This window comes from Coturnix japonica, chromosome Z (assembly GCF_054131305.1).
Source record: "Coturnix japonica strain WE chromosome Z, WE-NBRP24, whole genome shotgun sequence".
Lineage (NCBI taxonomy): Eukaryota > Metazoa > Chordata > Aves > Galliformes > Phasianidae > Coturnix > Coturnix japonica.
The window spans coordinates 2,249,818-2,268,704 of record NC_140702.1 but is presented as its reverse complement, the minus strand read 5'-3'; the positions used below and the strand labels follow the sequence as shown (position 1 = coordinate 2,268,704).

At 44.9% G+C, this 18,887-nt stretch overlaps 1 protein-coding gene across 1 annotated transcript; it reads left to right on the top strand.

Annotated features, from left to right (window-relative positions):
- The first annotated feature begins 1,198 nt into the window (after positions 1-1,198).
- Positions 1,199-10,496, top strand: LOC146753427 (obscurin-like protein 1). The gene is made up of 7 exons (XM_085529360.1): positions 1,199-1,803; positions 3,778-3,993; positions 4,782-4,958; positions 6,044-6,319; positions 7,094-7,348; positions 8,633-8,908; positions 10,201-10,496. Exons 6-7 carry the CDS (start codon positions 8,734-8,736, stop codon positions 10,494-10,496), a joined length of 471 nt encoding a protein of 156 aa, XP_085385486.1. The 5' UTR covers positions 1,199-1,803; positions 3,778-3,993; positions 4,782-4,958; positions 6,044-6,319; positions 7,094-7,348; positions 8,633-8,733.
- The last annotated feature ends 8,391 nt before the right edge of the window (positions 10,497-18,887 follow it).

Below are 18,887 nucleotides of genomic sequence, written 5' to 3'. Positions count from 1 at the left end.
TTCCTGTCTTTGCTCTCTGCAGATCTAACTAGCTGCTGGAAGAATCCTGTACGCCATGTTCACACCATTTTCAATGAGCTGGATGAGTCTGTTGTTGGCATTTTAATGCAATTGACCAGGCAGGCAATATGTATGGAGTATTTGGCTCTCTCTACAGTAATGAATATTTCAGTGTCTTCAACGTGTGGCTCATTGCTTCCATTTCAGGCTGCCCAGAGAAGCTGTGGATGCCTGTCCTTGGTGTTGAAGGCGAGGTTGGATGGGTGATGGGCAGCCTGAGCTGGTTAGTGGGCAGCCAGCCCATGGCAGGGTGTTTAGAACTGGATGATCTTGAAGGTTTCTTCCAACCCAAGCCCTCCCGTGATCCTATGATTCTGTGATTTCATTCAGGTTTATTGAGATGAGATGAGTTCTCCTAAATGCGCTGTTCTCCATATGATTATAATTGGAGTCTTAAATTATAATTGGGTGACATAAAGCAGACACCATACCTTCTGATGGCCAAAATGAAATGAAATCAATCCTTTACTGTGTCAGTAGTCTGTAACTAGAGCCCATCAGGTAATTCCCAGCCTCCTGCCTGTATCAGTGGCTGCATACAGTGAAAAAGTCTGATGGGAATTTAACCTCTAAAATGTTCAGAAGCAACCAGAGGGTGAATATATTCCCTATGCAAATACCTGCAGGAATAAGCTTGTCATGTATGTCCTCAGGTACCACAGTAGTTAATGGTGGGACTCAGTAGGTCATGCTGAAAGTTGAGTCTGCTGATCTTGAAGGTCTTTTCCAGCCTACATGACCTTATGCTAATATTTCTGTATTTATTTCTGTTCAGCTGCCAGAAAACCTCCCACCCAGCCCCCAGCTGACCCCGTGGTGAAAAATAAAACAGAAACCTCAGTGACGCTGGCATGGTCCCCTCCGAAGATGCACCTCCCCATTCCAATCGATGGCTACATTGTGGAAGGCAATAAACTAACTGGCTTCACCTGGGTGAGTGCCACAAGTCTCATGTCCCCGTCCCAGAGTTCACGGTGAGCAATCTGTCTGAAGAGGCTGATGATCAGTTCCGAGTGTCTGCAGTCAATGCGCATGGACAGAGCCCGTCTCTGGAATTCCCAGGGAGCGTGCACCTTGGTAAGCACAAAAGCCCCAATGGAAATGGGTCAGTGTGTGCTGAGCAGCTGTGTTGGTTCCCTAAAGTTGTTTTCTTTGACTTGAAGGATAGTAGTGCATTAACACACCAAAGACTTTCCCTTATTCCTAGTTCTCCTATCTCCTATCAACCTCCAGCTACCACTAAAGTGATACAAGTTATGTTTCTGTGACAGAGACATGAATATTATTATCTTTTGATATCTCACATGTGCAAGAGGCAGAACTTTCTGTAACAGATTTGAAGCATAGAAGTGCTTATTCCAGCACTCATGCAAAGGGAGAAGTAGAAATGTGCCTATGATTAAATCTTCCATCTCTAAATGAGATACCAGACTTGCATCTAAAGAGCATGAAGACATCCATGTTGTTCTTCCTCAGAACCAGTCCTGGCTGTGAAATCCCCACTAACAACTGGTGAAGCTGTACCTGGAAGGAATGCCATGTTTACTATTGACCTTACAACAACGTGTTGCGGCAGTTGGTACATCAATGGTAAAGTCTTACAGGAAAGCGAGACCTGTATCATCAAGAGAACCCAAACTACTCACAGCCTAATGATAAAGAACGTCACCAAGAACGATGATGGAGCAGAAGTGAAATTTGTTGCCAAAAATGTTGATGTCAGCACCAAGATGAGAGTGAGAGGTGTTGCTTTGATCCTTCTCCTTTCCTCTTCCATTCAAGGCATAGTTGCTGTGATCTGATGATTAGAACTGGGGCTGCAGGCATTCACTGCCTGTACCAAATACCTGAAATTGCATCCCATGGACTGACGTGAGTCCTGGTAATGACCTAAACATGATAGCACTGAGTGTAGGGTAAGCCAATCTACCCAGCTGCTTGGTATCTGAACCAGATTGCTTCATGCCAGCTGATGAATGTCTGCAGTTCACAGCTATCGGCCAGTGCATTCAGTCACCAGGTTTACCACTGCATCACCATAGAGCAGTACTTTCAGCTCCAGGTTCAGACAGCCTTTCTGATTGCACTGGAATAGTTTAGAAGTAGGGAAGCAATCATTCCAATAATATCAATCAGCGTTGCATGACCAAATATAACAAATAAACATTCGTGATGGGAGGAGCTGTTTGTCACTGGGTGGAAACCTCTGCAGAAAAATGTTTAGAGCATTCTTAATCAGTAGAAGGAGATGTTTGGTTGATTTTCACTTAGTAAATCTGGCAAGAAGACCAAATTAAATATCTTGAATTGCTCAGCACTGACATGTAGAAGAGACCTGTGACGAGTCACAGGGATGTTTACTTAGCTGTCATTCCATGGTGGGCTTTTTCTTACACAGATGTAGGGAGAAACTGAACTTTCCCACGCAGGTCTCTGTTTTGCTGCAGGGTTTAGGTCTGATCTCTGAGATCCACACGCTGGGCCTTGATTGCAATAAACGAGAGCCCTTTGTTTGCTCCAGTGGAAGACATTCCATTTCTGCAGTACCCTCTGCAGATGACACAAATGCAAATGCACCTTCTTCCCAGCAACAATTGCCTTGTTCTTTTTTACACTGAGTATGCATGAGGCTCTTCATCATATTCTTCTGGCTTGTCACCCTTGTTGATCCATGGAGAAAAAACAAAGCCCTAGAGTAGTGTATGCACTTTGGCATTGGAGAGCTTACTTAATTGCTTCTTCTCAATGAACAAACTCCAGAGAGGCATGGAGACAGCTCCAAACAGAATTGAATAACGGGACTAAATTGATGGAGAGCAGAACTTCCTGCCAAGACTTGTCAGCTAGTCTTAATTTTGCTTTTCTTCTCTCTCTTTGTCACGATAGCATAATATTTCATACTGGCAGGTCTGCCCACAGAATTAACTGGCACAGGCTGCCCAGGGAGGTGGTGGGATCCCTGGAGGTGTTGAGGAACTGTGGAGATGTGGCCCTGGTGGATGTTATCAGGGGGCATGGTGGGGTGGGTTGGGGTTGGAATCAAAGGAGGACCCCCATGTATTTCAGCAGGAAGCACTACTGGTAATAAGACCTTTGGAGCAAATCCTGGTAGGGCCACGCTCAGCTGGTCCAGTCCGGAGGCTGTTCCTCCTTCCTGCAGTATCTGCAGTGAAAACCAGCAGCTGCGTTTGTGTGGCTGGGCTCACATCCAGCAGTGGTGAGGGGACTACAATGATAAGAGACAGTTGCTGAAAAAATGAATGAAATTTGACTGTATGATAGTATGGAGTTAAATCTATTGACAGGATCTCAGGCATCCCAGTGTCCATCAGCTGGCTCTCGAGCTCCTAAAAGACAGGCGTGCTGTAGAATGTTGTTGAATTTGTATTATCCATGCGTGTTCTTGGAACTGCAGAACAAATGCATGCATAATCCAGACTTTGATTTTAGCAGCTCTGACTGCGCTGTCTCAACAGACCCAACTCAGTTGTGTGCGCTGTTTTGAAATGATATGTTAACAAGAAGCTGGAAAGCAAACTCCATTACCCAGAGTAAAATAGGACTGTGGCCTTAGGCTTAAACTTTTGGCTAAGAAAGTGGTGAGATTTTGAATCTTTGAAGTCAATTATTCCACTGTGTGTTAATAGGGGCCAGTTTCCTCATCTAACTTTTGAGCTCCAATTAATTTCCATAAAGGAATTGTGTTTTTCTTTTCAGTCCTAATTGACTCCATCTATTAGGCTTGATTTGTTTGCAATGTCATGGTGAAGCGGTACAAAAATGGCAAAGAAATCACGACCAGTAAGAAATTCAAAATGGAAGATAAAGGGAAAGTGCGTAAGCTTGTGGCTTCAGCTGTAACGAAAGAAGACAAGGGAACATGCTTCTGCAAAATTGGAGATGACACTCTGATTTTTGATTGGAAAGTCTCAGGTAAGTTTGTGAGGCAAACATGGGATCGCAATCCATGCAAAGCACTTCAGACTTAATTCATTTTATATGTCCAACCCTGTGGGTTTCCAGTATTTAGGACAAAGATTGCATAGCTCTATTGAAGCAATTCTGACCTTACTGTTGTCCCTGTGCAAATCCACAGTATGAGCAAATAATGTAACTGTGTTGTGATGAATTCAAGACAGCCTTATCTCCAGCTGGGGCTGGAGTCATGACTTGAGCCCTGACATCTGGGCTTCATTCTTCTAGTTCATGAATTGCCTCAGCACTTACATCATCTTTAAACCTATGACTGAAATGGTCCTAAGTTCTTAGCATGGGAATCCTGTCTCCTCTTTTGACAAATTAAACTCCACATTTGGAGTGTTGAGTGTTTCCTGCTGTACCCGAACGATGTTGTGATCTCCGAGGTGTCTCCCTGAGGTGCTGTAAGCACAGCCATTAGCTCATAGTGCAAGTAAAGCACTGTCCGGTCAAGCCTGGAGGAGTAATGCTTGTCACTGACCTGTTCCACTTCAGGGTGGAGCTGGAGGGTAAAATAACACAAGAAATTGTCATTGAAATTCAATATCTGTGAAATTCAGCTGGCTGCATTCACAGAACCTGGCGTTAAGATCTGTTTTCTGGTTTATTTCTTGATCCTGTTATCCATAACCCAGTCCTCATTTATGAACTGAAGCTCTACTGAAACCTTTCACTGTGTATGTTCATGCTGCAGTGCAGCGCTTGTGACCTTTAACAGCACATTCATGTTCCTCTAATCACAGGATCCTTAAGGTTGATTGAGACCCTCTAGTCCAACTGCTCACCCATCTCCACCATGATGCTCACCATCAGCTGGCTAAAAACTCAGCAGAGATGATAGATCAAGCACAATACTGGATTTGGGATGGCTAGAGATTCCTAAGATATTGAAGGATTGCTTGCAGGTGGTGTTGGCTCAGGTATTCACCCTGCATCCCACCTCCCATTCTGTTTGGTTGAGAATCATGCATTCTGCAATTTCACTTTGTAATTCAAAGACCCTGGCTTTATCTGTTGAAAAACTGATCTAAAACAAGCCGAGAAGACTCCGTTGGAACTGGTTGATGCAGAACAAAGGCATCCCCAAAGGACAAGTTGCACTGTTTGATGAACATTATTGGATGAGAGCTAAGCTAAGATTTAAAAAGTTCTGGGGCTGTCTCTGAGCATCAAATCCAGAGGAAGCCTGCATGATTCCCTGAGAATGGATACCTCCTACTTTGGTGTAGGGTGAAGGGAACACTAGCAGTAACTCCTATCACAAAATGTCACATGGCTCAGACAAAAAAGCCATCAAGAGGGCTTAATTAGGAGCACCAAATGCTCACAAGTTGGTCTTAGGGCAGGGAAGTAATCTATCTATGTGATACTGATTGATGCTATTAGTTCTAAACAGCTTGACTCTAGAGGGACCGTTCTTCTTTGGTCACCTAGTTTTAAAAGAATAGATGGCTCCTGTCTATTACAATTTTTAACTCATTATTTGTTCACTGATGCCATAAATGTGCCTGGCATAGCAATTGGCCTTGGTATATTCAGTGACTGAAAGCAACAGTTGTTGCTCTAAGAAATGCAATACTAAGCTAGGTCTGCCTGTAGCTGACAGCCATCAGCTTGCTCCTCAGGCAGGTTGTGTCTGGATGGAATGAAGGGCATGAAATACTGATGTGCTCATCAAACGCTGCTTGTTAGCTTAGAGACAAGGTGTTGAATAGGTTTGTTCATGCATTGCAAACACGTTACTTAGCTGCCTTCATTTTAGCTTCAGAAGAACATGTGCAGAATACAGAATTGATTAAAAGAAATAAGAACTGTCTGCATAGAACTTACTCTTTCCTTACACAGGAGAATCAAGCAGACGTTTGTATGTGAGTACCTCCAGAGGTGAAACTCAATCACCCAAATGTAATGAGCAGAGACATTACAATCAGTTCTAACTGTATCTTAATGCTGTACTGAAGAAGCCTGAGTCAGGATGTAAACCACTTTCTCTTTTTTTCTTCAGATGAAGCCATTGATTTTGTCAACAAGCCCAAAACGACTCCAGAAATATCAGTCAGTCCTTCTGAAGACCTGGAGCTGGTGTGTGAGGTGTCAGCTGCAAGCGGAGCTGTCGTATGGAAGAAAGATCAAACAGAGGTGAAGCAGGACCAGAGGACAAGCATCATCTCCCAGGGGATACACCGCAAGCTCATGGTCAAAAATGTGACCCTGAAAGACCGAGGGAGCTACAGCTGTGAAACAAAAGATGACAAAGCAACATTCCAAGTGAAAGTCAGAGGTGAGAAAATGCTTGGAATCCCAGAGATAAAGGAACGCTTCATTTTGTGTGTCTTGCATTTGTAGGATCAACTTGCCGCCCCTCTGGTGCAAAACATTTTGGTCAACTAGTGTCATATCAACATTTTTCTACATGTGCTTTTCCATCCAGGAATGAATTCCTGCAACAAACCATAGGCAAGGAGGGTAACTTGTGCAGCTCTTGTAGTCAGCTGGTGTCTGCAGGGTTACAGTGCAAGAGCACACCAGGCATTCAAGGAGTGAGAAAAGGGGAGGTGTTTGAAGAGATCTGGTTACAAAATTTGAATGACACAATGAGGTGGAGAATGCCAATAATCAGACTCATAAATGACCTGGGTTGCAAAGGCCCACAGTGCTCATCCAGTTCCAGCCCCCTCCTATGTGCAGAGTTGCCAAGCAGCAGCCCAGGCTGCCCAGAACCACATCCAGCCTGGCCTTGAATGCCTGCAGGGATGGAGCATCCACAGTCTCCTTGGGCAGCCTTTTCTAGAGGGCCGTTCCCTTCTGATTTACTGGAAATGTAGAGAGACATGAGCAGAAAAAAAGAGAAGGGAGGAGGTTCAGCAGTGCATGCAGGTGTTTTAAATCTCATGTCCAAATCTGCTATTAGACTGCAAAATGTTTAGTTTTATGATATGATATGGTATGATACGATATGGTATGATATGATATGGTATGATATGATATGATATGATATGATATGATATGATATGATATGATATGATATGATATGATATGCCTATCATTTCCCAAGGTGAGTCTACAAACAAGGACAAGGTAGACAAGGAGGTGAAGGCTGTACTGACGCTGAGCTGCGAGGAAGCCCAGGAGAAGGTGGAGGTGAAGTGGTACAAGGAGGGGAAACTGATCACCTGGAGCAAGAAGTTCAACGCTGAGTCAGAGGGCAAACAGCGTCGGCTGGTGGTGAGCCAGGTGTAGAAGAAAGATGCAGGGGAGTACAGCTGCGAGGCTGCTGGCCAGAAACTCACCTTCAAGATTCATGTAACAGGTGAGAGAGATGTTTCTCATCACAGAATGGCCCATGAGTCCCACTTGGTTTCCAGTTATACCTGAAGTTCTCTAAAGATCCCTGCTGGCGTCCAGCTGCTGTGTTAGAAAGGGAAGGCTCTCCTAAGAGTGCCGTGTAGATTTCCCAGCCTCATGAAGACATCTTGGATGCACAGAGCATGTCGAATTGCCCAAGATGCCTGAATGTGGGGAACTGGATTATGGTCAGTTGTAGTCAGTATAGTCTGAGGAGTGAGCTGCCACCATCTGCTGTAGGGTGAGGTGAGTCACCCACTGCCTTCCATTGAAGGTCACCACTCAGCACAGCACAGCTTCAAATCCCTCAGTCTCATTGGGAAACTGAAGCTTGAATGTTTTCCTATGGGAACCAAGATCAACCCTAACTCTCAGGTGGCTGAAGTTAAGTGCAGTTAACTTGTTTCATGATGTCGTATTGTTTACTACTGAGAATTAGCTGTGGCCTCTGAGTTTCAGTATCTAAACCTTATTTACAATATTGAGGATTTGGTAAAGAAGTGAGATTGGTTTGTAGGTATTCAGTGAAAGAAGTACTCCTGTTGACAGGGACAGAAATGAACACCTTATCAGGAGTCATATCAATATTGCATGAGTACATTGTTCTGTGTAAATGACATTTCAGTTTTGAATAAGAAATATGTAAATCAGCACTGCTTTTCTAGAGTGTAATTCGTAACACCTGTATGTCACTGAGCACAACATGCTTATATTTGGTGTTTGCTTTGGCTTCCAAATTTTGATGAATGTAATCATATTGACCCCCTCTAAAAATAGTTTTTTTAGGAACAATTTAAGCAAAGCTCCAAGAACCACAGAGAAATTATGTTAAAACTGATCTCAAGTGGTGCATATAATGCATCCTTCTCTGCTGCATTAGTAGATTCCCATCTGCTTATGGGGGGAGATTGCAAGGATTTAAATAAGGTTTAAATAAGGAAAATATTTACTCACAAACCTTAATTTTTTCAAACTATTGAATGTAAGAAGAATATTTAATGATATGAATGTGAAGGATATTTAAAGATATGAAGAATATATTTAGCATAGTAATGGACGATGAAGTGTTGGGTCACTGGTAATTAACAGAGAGAACGTATTTAATCTGGATCATGTTTAGTATGAATGAGACCATTCCAAAATTACAAACATACATGAAGTTGTCACAAGCAGCATTTTGTGTTTGGTTTTGAACACATTGGACAGCGTGAATGTAGCTGTGCATCCTAAATGCTCTCCCAATCTGCAGAAGCAGAAGATGCTTTCATCAACAAGCAGAAGGTGCAGAAGGAGGTGAAGGGTGCACCAACAGAAAATGCCACGCGGAGCTGCGAGGTGGCCCAGGAGAAGATGGAGGTGAAGTGGGACAAGGAGGGGAAACTGATCACCTGGAGCAAGAAGTTCAAGGCTGAGTCAGAGGGCAAACAGCGTCGGCTGGTGGTGAGCCAGGTGGAGAAGAAAGATGCAGGGGAGTACAGCTGCGAGGCTGCTGGCCAGAAACTCACCTTCAAAGTCGATGTAACAGGTGAGAAAGGGTACTTTTTGACCTTTCTATTTCTAGAATAATTTCTCGAATATTTATAAAAATGATTATTCTTTTATAAGAATATTTCCTATTGGGTGTCATATTTTTGTAAACCATGACTGGTATTGTTCAGGTCTGCTGGGAAAATGGAGAAAATAGTTCTGAATATATTTCACTTTGTATCTCCTCCATAAAGCTTTAGAAAGTCCTTAGGACAGGCAGCTCCATCCTTTAAAAACTGGCAGAGTTTCCCATTGCTGTGGGAGCAGATCCATACACAGGAAGGTTGTACTTGTGCCTGTCTATCCCCACACACTGGTACAACTGGAGAACTGTGAAGTGCAGCTGATTCTAGGAATGATTTAGAAGAGGGGCATCGTGGTGAGCATTTGGGTGTCAGCCCAATGTCTGATCACTTTTTATTCATCTTGGAAGGTCTTGTCTCATGCTATGGGGAAGATATAACTGAAAGGTTTTCTGTAGATTAATGTTTCTGGGGCATCAAGTAGTTGGCAGCAAGGGGAAGAAAGTGGTGTGGCGAGTCATCCAAGATTCATTGCCATGTTGTGGCTCCAGAGTAGGAAAAACACTTTTGTTTTCTGACCTACTCTGCCTCCCAAGTGACCTGACTAATGTGCCTCCAGGACGATGAGGATATTCCACCATTTGGATGCAGTAGAGGGTTTTTAGAGTTAGGGTACTATGGTTAGGCTGCGGTTGGACTTGATGATCTTCAAGGTCTTTTCCAACCTGGGTAATTCTATGATTCTAATAATGTGAGATAAGCTTAGCTCTTCTCAGGATGGGATGGGAAATAGTGACAAAGTCCTGAACATGGAGTCCTGGTCCGTCACTCTTTGCAGTGAACAGAATGATCCAGTGCTGACAACAGAGGCAGCTACTGGGATCGAAAGAAATGAATGCTATGTGTCTCTGATGCAGCACGGTACATTTCCTGACGCTAAAATTTGTCAGTTTGCACTCAGCTTCAACCAAAATATTTCCTCCTTTGCAGCGAAGTGACTTTAAGAACCCCTCAGGTGATCTCCTACCTTGCTGCACAGAGATAGTTGCTTTGTCACAAAGAGATTACTAAAAGCTTCTTTAGGAAACAAAGCTTCATCAAACAGACAAGCAAATGAAAATCACCCTCCATGGCACAGTTTGCATGTTATCCCAGCAGATTTAGGTGTGTTCTGCCAGGTCAAAGAGATGGTTTTCCATTGTTCCTGTAAGGTGGAAGGGCAGTGGGCACATTCCTATCTTGGACATGAATTATTTTCCCTTCTAAGAGCCAGAAGTGGTATTTACAAACAAGGAGAAGGTGCAGGAGGAGGTGAAGGCTGCACCAACAGAAAATGCCACGCTGAGCTGCGAGGTGGCCCAGGAGAAGATGGAGGTGAAGTGGTACAAGGAGGGGAAACTGATCACCTGGAGCAAGAAGTTCAAGGCTGAGTCAGAGGGCAAACAGCGTCGGCTGGTGGTGAGCCAGGTGGAGAAGAAAGATGCAGGGGAGTACAGCTGCGAGGCTGCTGGCCAGAAACTCACCTTCAAGATTCATGTCACAGGTGAGACAGGTGTTATCTGAAATACAGCAGAGAACAGTAAAGTAAAATCTAGTTTCTATTATACAGTGATCCAGTTGCAGTAGTCTGTGCTGAGGTTTTTTCTCTAGACTTGATTGGCTGGCTTTGTAGAAAGTATTTGGTTTTAGTATGGCACAAAGACCTGTTTCAGTCTGTCTGTAGAATAATAATTACTGATATATGTACAATGGAAGCAATATTCAAGGTATTATTCAAATCTCTCCTGTGCCTGAGATCCCAAACTGTAATTCCTGTTCACCGAAACATTTGACTGAGATAAGTATGTGCAGTGAGGCTGGAGTGCATGTTGTACGTGCAGGCTTTCATGGTAGGAGAAGCAGGAACTTCTCCTAGTAGTACACTGCCTTTTTCCTATGCCTTTATGTTGGAGGCTGCATCTGGATAGGTGAGTCTGCTACTCCCAGTAAGAGACCTGGTAGAGCTGACTATTCCCAGAGCTCAAAGTAAAATAGATATCTGCAAATCACACACAAAGAACTAAGGACTGCGTTGGTGAGCATATTTCCTTTGTGCCTTTGACAGTCACAGTTGTGGCAATGGTAGAGGCCATGAGGAGTCTGTTCAGGAAGCCAGGAGTACTGTTCTGGGTCATGAAAAGGCAGCCAGTGGTTTGACTATCACATGTTTATATGTTTTGATGTTTCACAGTGGGTCTTAAGTTAAAGGAACTCAGGTTTTGGCTGCCTGCAGGACAGATGTTCTTTTGGGTTCAATATGTTTGCATAGTGACTTGCAACCATGGGACTGGTGTTCAAGGACCCTCTTGGTTCCTTCTTGGTTCCTAGTTTCTTTCTTGCCTAGATTTGACACTGTGTTTCAACAGAAGAGCTGATATTCTCTAGTGAAGGCTATTAGTTTGGGCACAAGTGGTAACCCAAAGCAGTTCCAAGCTGTACATACAGACCTGTAAGATGGTCTCATTTCAGTCCCTCAGTCAATACTTTTTCTTTTCTTCCCTCAGAGCCAAAACCTGTGTTTATAAACCAGGAGCAGGTGCAGAAAGAGGTGAGTGCTGCCCTGGCAGCAAGTGCCTCCCTCAGCTGTGAAGTAGCACTGGATCCAAGCGAAGTAAAATGGTACAAGGATGGAAGACTTCTTGCCTCCTCCAGAACGTTCAGAATGGAATCTGTGGGCAAAACATGGCGTCTGGTTGTGGAGCAGCTGGAGAAGAAAGATGCTGGAGAATACATCTGCGAGGCTGCTGGCCAGAAGATGACCTTCAAGTTGGAAACAACTGGTGAGCATTCGCTTTGGGAGCACTAAGCAGCTGTTTATGTGGCTTAGAGAAAGAGGAAGTGAGCCATGCCGAAGGGAAGGTGGTGTGGTGCAGGAATGCAGTTGAGATCAAACCCAGCAAACGTTTCCAGATTGACGAGGAAGGGGTCAGAAGAACTCTGGCAATAAGAGGGATCTGGACTGAGGATGAGGGAGAGTACTTCTGTGAGTCCAGAGATGACAAGAGCAGCATTACCATCACCCCCAAAGGTATGTCTCTGGAAATGAAGGCTGACAGTGTGGAAGGATCCTTGGCTTCCCTCATCAGCCATTACAACACTGCAAAGCTGAGTTTATTTGTGTGTTTATGCTGTTCTCTGTGTTAACAACCAAGTACAAAACTTGTCTTTCTCTCTAAATAACTGTTGAACAGCTGCTTCTGAAGAGCACAGCAGTTAAGTGGGCAAATCAGCCTTCAAGTCTGGAATTAAGCATCCCAAATGTGAGATGGGAGTTTTTTTATTCCTTCTTTGTCTCTTTTCTTCTTGCTTCTTTGTAGATGCAAGGAGGATCTCCTCTACAGGCAGGAGATGTGAGTGTGAGTTATGGTGATCACTTACTGCGAGTCATAAAATCTGATGCTTCCAATAAAATCATTGACTCTGTTGGCTCTTTGAAGGTGCTCATACATAAAGGAGCTCATACACTTAGGGACACATCTTTTATGTGCTCCTAAGTGGTTTCTTCTTGTCCATCATCTCACAGGGTGGTGAAATTTGTTGGTTCAGACTTTTGTACTAGGAGCTCAGCAGTGGTTAAAGCTCACACTTGTGCAAAGTAAACAAGCTCCTGCAATTCGTCTCTACTCTGTTTTAGCTGTGGATTAGCTTGACAGTTCCCTTCCATAAGCTTTATGGTTTCCTTCTGTAAGTCTACGTACACAGATTGAGTTGCTTAACTTGAAGTCTTGCTCCAGGATTTTGGGCATATTATTAGCAAAAAATATCACAAATAATTTCGCCAACAATTCTCCCCACCTATATGTAGCTTTCCTTTTTTTCACTGGAAGGATTTACACTGGCAGATAGGGTGGGCATGTAGAAACAACCCCATTAATTCTGACAAAGCTCTTATTTTTCTGACTGGCCTTTGTTTTGTGATTCTGCATGCATGCCCTGTAGCTAAAGCCTGGATGTCTTCCCCAACACCTTCAGTCTCCCATCCTTACTTCAGTTACTCCATTGCAAATCTCTCTGCTAGTACAAGAGAGTGTTTATTTTACCCCTGACTTTTAACTGAGTTAGTTCCATTAAGTGGCTGAAGCCCTAAGTGATCCAAGAATGAAAATTGCAATCAAAATTAGCGTCACTCAGAAGGACAAGGTCACATTTGAGTGTGAGCTGTCCAGGCCCAAGGTGGACGTCAAGTGGTTCAAGGTATGGCATGTAATGGTATTTTCCTTTCTGACTTCTCTGGAAATGAATGAGAGCCTTTAATTTCACTTCCAAGGGATGCAAGTCTGAGCTTTTGCTTGATAGCTTTTGCACTGCTCTCTTTTCTTTATGCTCTTTTACTTGCCCAGATCAGCACTCTTTGTTATTATGTCCTGAGTTCATTTATCAAGTTGAAATGGAAGTTTGTTTTGTGTTTCTTGTGAACTCCTGAGGTCTTGCTGCACAAAATATTGTTGGTTGGAGTACAGTCTTGAGCTTCAACTCTAACACAGAAATTCTCAGCCAGGATTTTGTAGCCTTGTTGTGATCTGGGTTTTAGGGTGAAATCTCAGTTTTCTTTGCACCTGACAGTGTGAGAATTTGCTCTGGCACTTTGTGTACCTCCGCGGTGCTCAGCTGTTCCTTCCCTTACTTGGGGATAACGTCATTTATTCAAGGTGATGTCCAAACGGGCTTGTTGACAGTTTTCCACAGTGCTTTAAGCTGTCATAGGTCAGCCAGAATTTATGCATGTTCTATAGCCATTCCTACATGTTGAAAACACTGCACTGTGCTTAAGCTTCAGCATATGTTCCAGTAAGCACAGTTCCATTAATTCTAGGGAAGCGGGTGAATTAAGCATAGATCTGAAGGCTGCCTATGCTCAGTGCAGAGATGGAAGGACTAATGGAGATCTGACTTGGTATTTTCCCTTCTAGGAATGGAAGGCGCTGCGTCAAAGTAAAAAAGTGGGCATTACTTCCCAGGGAAATAAGAGAAGTCTCATTATTCACAAGTGGTGAACTCTCATTTTCTCTCTCAGTCTGCAACCACGTTGGGTTGCTGTTTCAGTACTGGCTGTTTTATGCAGGAACTCTGCTCCTGAGGTTAATCCAACTTCTATCCAGGCCCTTCAGAAGGAAAGGGAAATAGCAGCACAGAACTATGGTCTGATCTGACATAAATAAGTGCAGACGTGGAGAGTTAAAAGGGATTGTGTGTTGTTCAAGGGATTTTGAAGCAAAAATGTCCTCTAGGTAAGATTTGAGGCTGACATTCCCCATACATTGTGGGCACACAAGCTAAGGAGAGACTAGTGATGAGCATGCAGAGAAGCCAATGGTTCAGACAGGTTTGTAGTTTGGAAAATAAAGATGAGGTGATTGGTGGTAACCAATATGGCTTCATCAAGGTCAAGACATGGCTGACAAACTTGGTGGCCTTTCATGATTGAGTAACAGCATTGGTGGATAATGGGAGAGCAACTGACATCATCTACTTGGACTTGTGCAGAGCATTTGATCCCGTCCTGCATGACATCCTGGTCACCAAAGTGGAGAAAAATGGTTTTGATGGATGGACCAGTTGCAGGATAGGGAACTGTCTGGATGGTCACACTCAGAGAGTTGCAGTCAATAGCTCAGTGTCCAGGTGGAGGGTGGTGTTGGGACCAGTGTTCTTTAACATTTTTGTAGGCAACGTGGACAGTGGAATCAAATGCAGCTTCTGCAAGTTTGCAGATGACACCATCTGCAAGCATTTGGAAGTAACCAGCTGCAGTGAAGTGAGCAATTTCAGTGCCTATTTCTGATGGTGGCAATGAGTTGAGAAGTCACACTTAATTGACGGTGCCTGTTTCCATTCTGACAAAGGCTGTAGTTGCAGCTGACTTCCCGAGGCTGCCATACGTGGTGGTGACGCAGCCTTGGGCTTCTGCGTTTGCATGACTCCCACCTTTCCTTTCTGTGTCTTGCAGGTCAGCTGGTGCTGGAAGCGGCCGGTATCTGAGCAGGAATGAAGGTGAGTGCAGGAGCAGCTGCTGAGGGGAGGAAGGAAGTCCATGCTAATGAGCTCTGAAGCATCTGCGGGTACAGTACCAGAATAGGCAGCAGTGATGCAGGGAGCTCCCCAGCAGGAAGCTGTCTGATCCAAATGCTTGCTGAGAGTTTGGAAGCCCAAACCCTTATGGTCTCTGTAAGGGTGGCTAATATAAAGACGTTAACCAAGATGGTGGTAAATAGTCAAAGGTTGTTAGCAAAGGAAAACTCACCAATGTCGATGTTTTGACCAGAAAGCTGAGGCAGTCTCAACTGGGGAGCAGTCACCAAGAGATGCTGCCTCAGTGGTGGTCAGCCCTTAAATGAGGTCTCAGAGGAGGTGGAGTCGAGATCCACCCCTTCCAGGAGCACAGCTAGATTACTCTCACCTGTGCTCCCGCAGCTGACCCAACACTTGCCTCAGCTGATTAATCAGAGGTTCAAGCTGTGATTTCCCATACAGTCTCTAAGCTGAAGGCAGCATCTCCTTGATCTGATGGTGGTGTGCCTGAGTGAGGGAGTGATCCAAGCTGGATGCAGAAGAGTCATCTTAATTTCTCTGCTATTTTACTTCAGATGACACCTATTGGGTGTTGGTTTCTTAAAATTTGGATCTAGGAGGTGGCCTCTTCCTTTGCTTCTGGTGAAAGCACAGTAGTGCAGCAGGAGTAGAAGACAAAGAGGTTTTCTTTGTGACAGCAACACCGATTATTTGATTCAAATGTGGAACAGTGATGAAGATGGTGAAGAACAGATACACCTCAAAGACATGCTTGATCACATAAGGAATGAGCATGTGATCCAAGACAGTCAGTGTGGCTTTAGCAGGGGAAGGCCATGCCTAACTAATCAGGTGGTCTTCTATGATGGAGTGATGGCATTTGTGGACAAAAGGAAGGAAACTGATGTCATTGACCTGGACTTGAGTGAGATCTTTGACATGGCCCTCCACCACATCCTTATCTCTAAACTGGAGGGATGTGGATTTGACAGGTGGACCACCTGGTGGATAAGGGATTGGTTGAAAGGCCACAGACAGAGGGTGGTGATTCATGGTTCTGTGTCCAGGTGAAGGCTGATAACAAGTGGTGTCATCCAGGAGTCTGTCTTGGGACCAGTGCTTTTTTACATGGTTATCAGTGACACCATCGATGCAATGGAGTGCACCCTCTGCTGTTTGCTGAGTGGTGCGGCTGATGCAGTGGAAGGAAGGGATGCCATTCAGAGGGAGCTCAACCGAGAGGTTGGCCTAGGTGAATCTAATGAGGTGGAACACAGCAAAGTGCAAGGTTTTGCACTTGGGCTGGAGGAATCCCAGGCATTTCTACAGCCTGGGAGGAGCAGTCCTTAAGAGAAGCCCCGCAGAGAAGGACCTGGGGGTCCTGGTGGATGAAAAACAGAACGTGAGCCATCAGCGTGCTCTTGCAGCTCAGAGAGCAAATGGTCCCCTGGGCTCCATCAGAAGAGGGGATGGCCAGCAGGGACAGGGAGGTGATTGATCTTCATGATCCTTGAGGTCCCTTCCAACCCGGGCCATTCTATGATTCTGTGATTACACTCGCTGTCAGAAATAACGGCAGCTGTACAGAAGCTGGATATATTTTGGGACAGTTCTTGTAACCAGCTGATTTTAAGACCTTGCCCAAGTCGTGAGTCTTAATTGCATGTCAGAAGAAAGCTGGGAAAGTGGTTATTGCTCATTCTTTCTCATTTGCTGATTCTTTCTTTAGTGTTCCTTTTCCAAAGGAGATTCTGGTGATGGAAGCAGTTGAAGAAAGAACCAAAGCAGCTCTTGCCAAGAGTGCTTGAAGTCCCTGTGGAGAGAAGCAAAGAACTTAGGCTTCCTCTGGGATGCTCCCCACCATGTCTCAGGAAGGAGACCAACTGCTGTTCCACTTTCTGCTCTGTGTGTGGAAAGGTACGTCTGTGTTTCTTCTGCTTGTTTTTTCTTTCTTTTTCTGGCTTTGAAGGAGAAGGGGTAGAGCAAGGGGAGACCCACTGGTCATTTGTCACCTCAAGAGCAGGATGGATTCTGCATTGACTGTGAAAAACCTGGGCTAGTAGCATGGGCATGTTTCAGGCTGGACTCTTCTTTTGCTGCTTGGTTTCCTTTTGGTTACAGGGAGACAGCTGTCTAAAGGTGTGTTTTCAAACCCACTCTCCAAAACCACGTTTCATTGTTGCAGGTGGTTCAGTGTGCTCTTGCAGTGCAGATGCTGTAGTTTGGTGTAGAATCTGAATGGTTTCTGTTCCTAGGGGAGGACTGGGAGGAGGTAGTGAGAAGAGAATTCAATGCCTGAGGTGTATCTTAGTGAGAAATGTTGGCATGAGGTGCTGAAAGTCTTGAGCTGTCAAAGGCCAGTGAGGCTCAGACTCCTTAACCTGCTGGAGCAGGGTGGAAGCAAGGAGTGGGCACTGCCGTCCCACAGGCTGCACTTGGTTCTGGTCTGCCAGGTCTGTGCTGGCCTGGATTTCTTCTGAGAAGTTTGTTGGAGCTGCTTGGAGTAGTGAAGGGTGGGGAAGAAGTGCTGCTCAAGAGCTAAGGCTCTGCTTGATCATTTTGGATGGATTTAACCATGGTATCTGAAGACATAGTTTCCATCAGAATGATCCCAGCATTGTGCAAGTGTCTCAGCTGAAGCCCCTGAGCAGATGTGTGAGAGCACCCTCCTACTCCAGCTGAGCCATAGGAAAGCTGACTATGCCCAGTAATTACAGCTTCTGCAGATTGAATGTGCTTCCAAGTGTTTTCCTTAGTGATCAATCATGTCCCAGCACTGTGATATTCCATCTCTGGCACAATCTGGAGCATCTCTGCAATCCTTGGTTGCCCATTCCCACCAGCATTTCTTCCTTTCTCTCTTTAGAATCAGTGTGGTGCAGTTCCCTGTGTTTGTGAGCAGCAGCCAGCAGGCTGCAAGAGATCCAATGGCAGATTTCAGCACACAGAGGGATGTGATGGGGACAGACTGTACTTACCACCATGCAGAAGGGAGTTTTTACTGTCCTCTATCAAGAAGTATGAAAGAATAGAGTTTGAATGTTACTTGTGAGCAGGTGCTGTGCTGTAGGGGATGTCAGGTAACCATTAATTTGGGGGTGCGGGAAGGAGCAGTGAAAGTGATGTATTAGTTTGTGTTTTGACTGTTGGAGTGCAGTTCCATTTTTGGGAGCAAAACTATGGGCTAAGATGGAAAACAGAAGGGAGAAGGCTGATACCTGGATCGTGGGCTGAGCTTTGGTGACTGCAGCCATTTGCAGTCGAAGTTTTGCACAGTGGGGCTCAGAATGGGAGCTGATGATGAATGGGAGCTGCTCAAGGGACAGACTTCCACGTACAAGTTCCAGTGCCTCAATGACTTTCTTGTAGCGAGGAGCCCAAAACTGAACATAAGACTTGAGGCGCAGCCTCCCCAGTGTTGAGTCCAAAGGGATGATTACCTCTCTGCTCCTGCTGGCCACACTATTTCTGATACAGGCCAGGATGCCGTTGGCCTTCTTGGCCACCTGGGCACACTGTTGGCTCATGTTCAGCATCAACCAACAGCCCCAGGTCCATTTCCTCTGCACAGTCCTGCAGCCACTCAGCCCCAAGCCTATAGCGCTGCATTAGGTTATTGTGGCCAAAGTGCAGGACCTGGCACTTGGCCTGGGTGTACCACATCCCATTCACCTCAGCCCAGTGAGGTTGATCCAGCTTATCTAGTTCCCTCTGAAGGGGCCTCCCTTCCCTCAGGCAGGTTGACACCAGCTCCCAGAAAAAAGACAAAAAGAGAAGAAAGCAGAAATGAAGAAGGCTTCTCTGAGAGCTGCCCCTGCACCTGCAGAGGTGAGTCCTTGTTATGGACAGACACAGCTCTTGTTGTCAGGGCCTCCATCTGTCAGACATGAATGAGACTGTAAAATC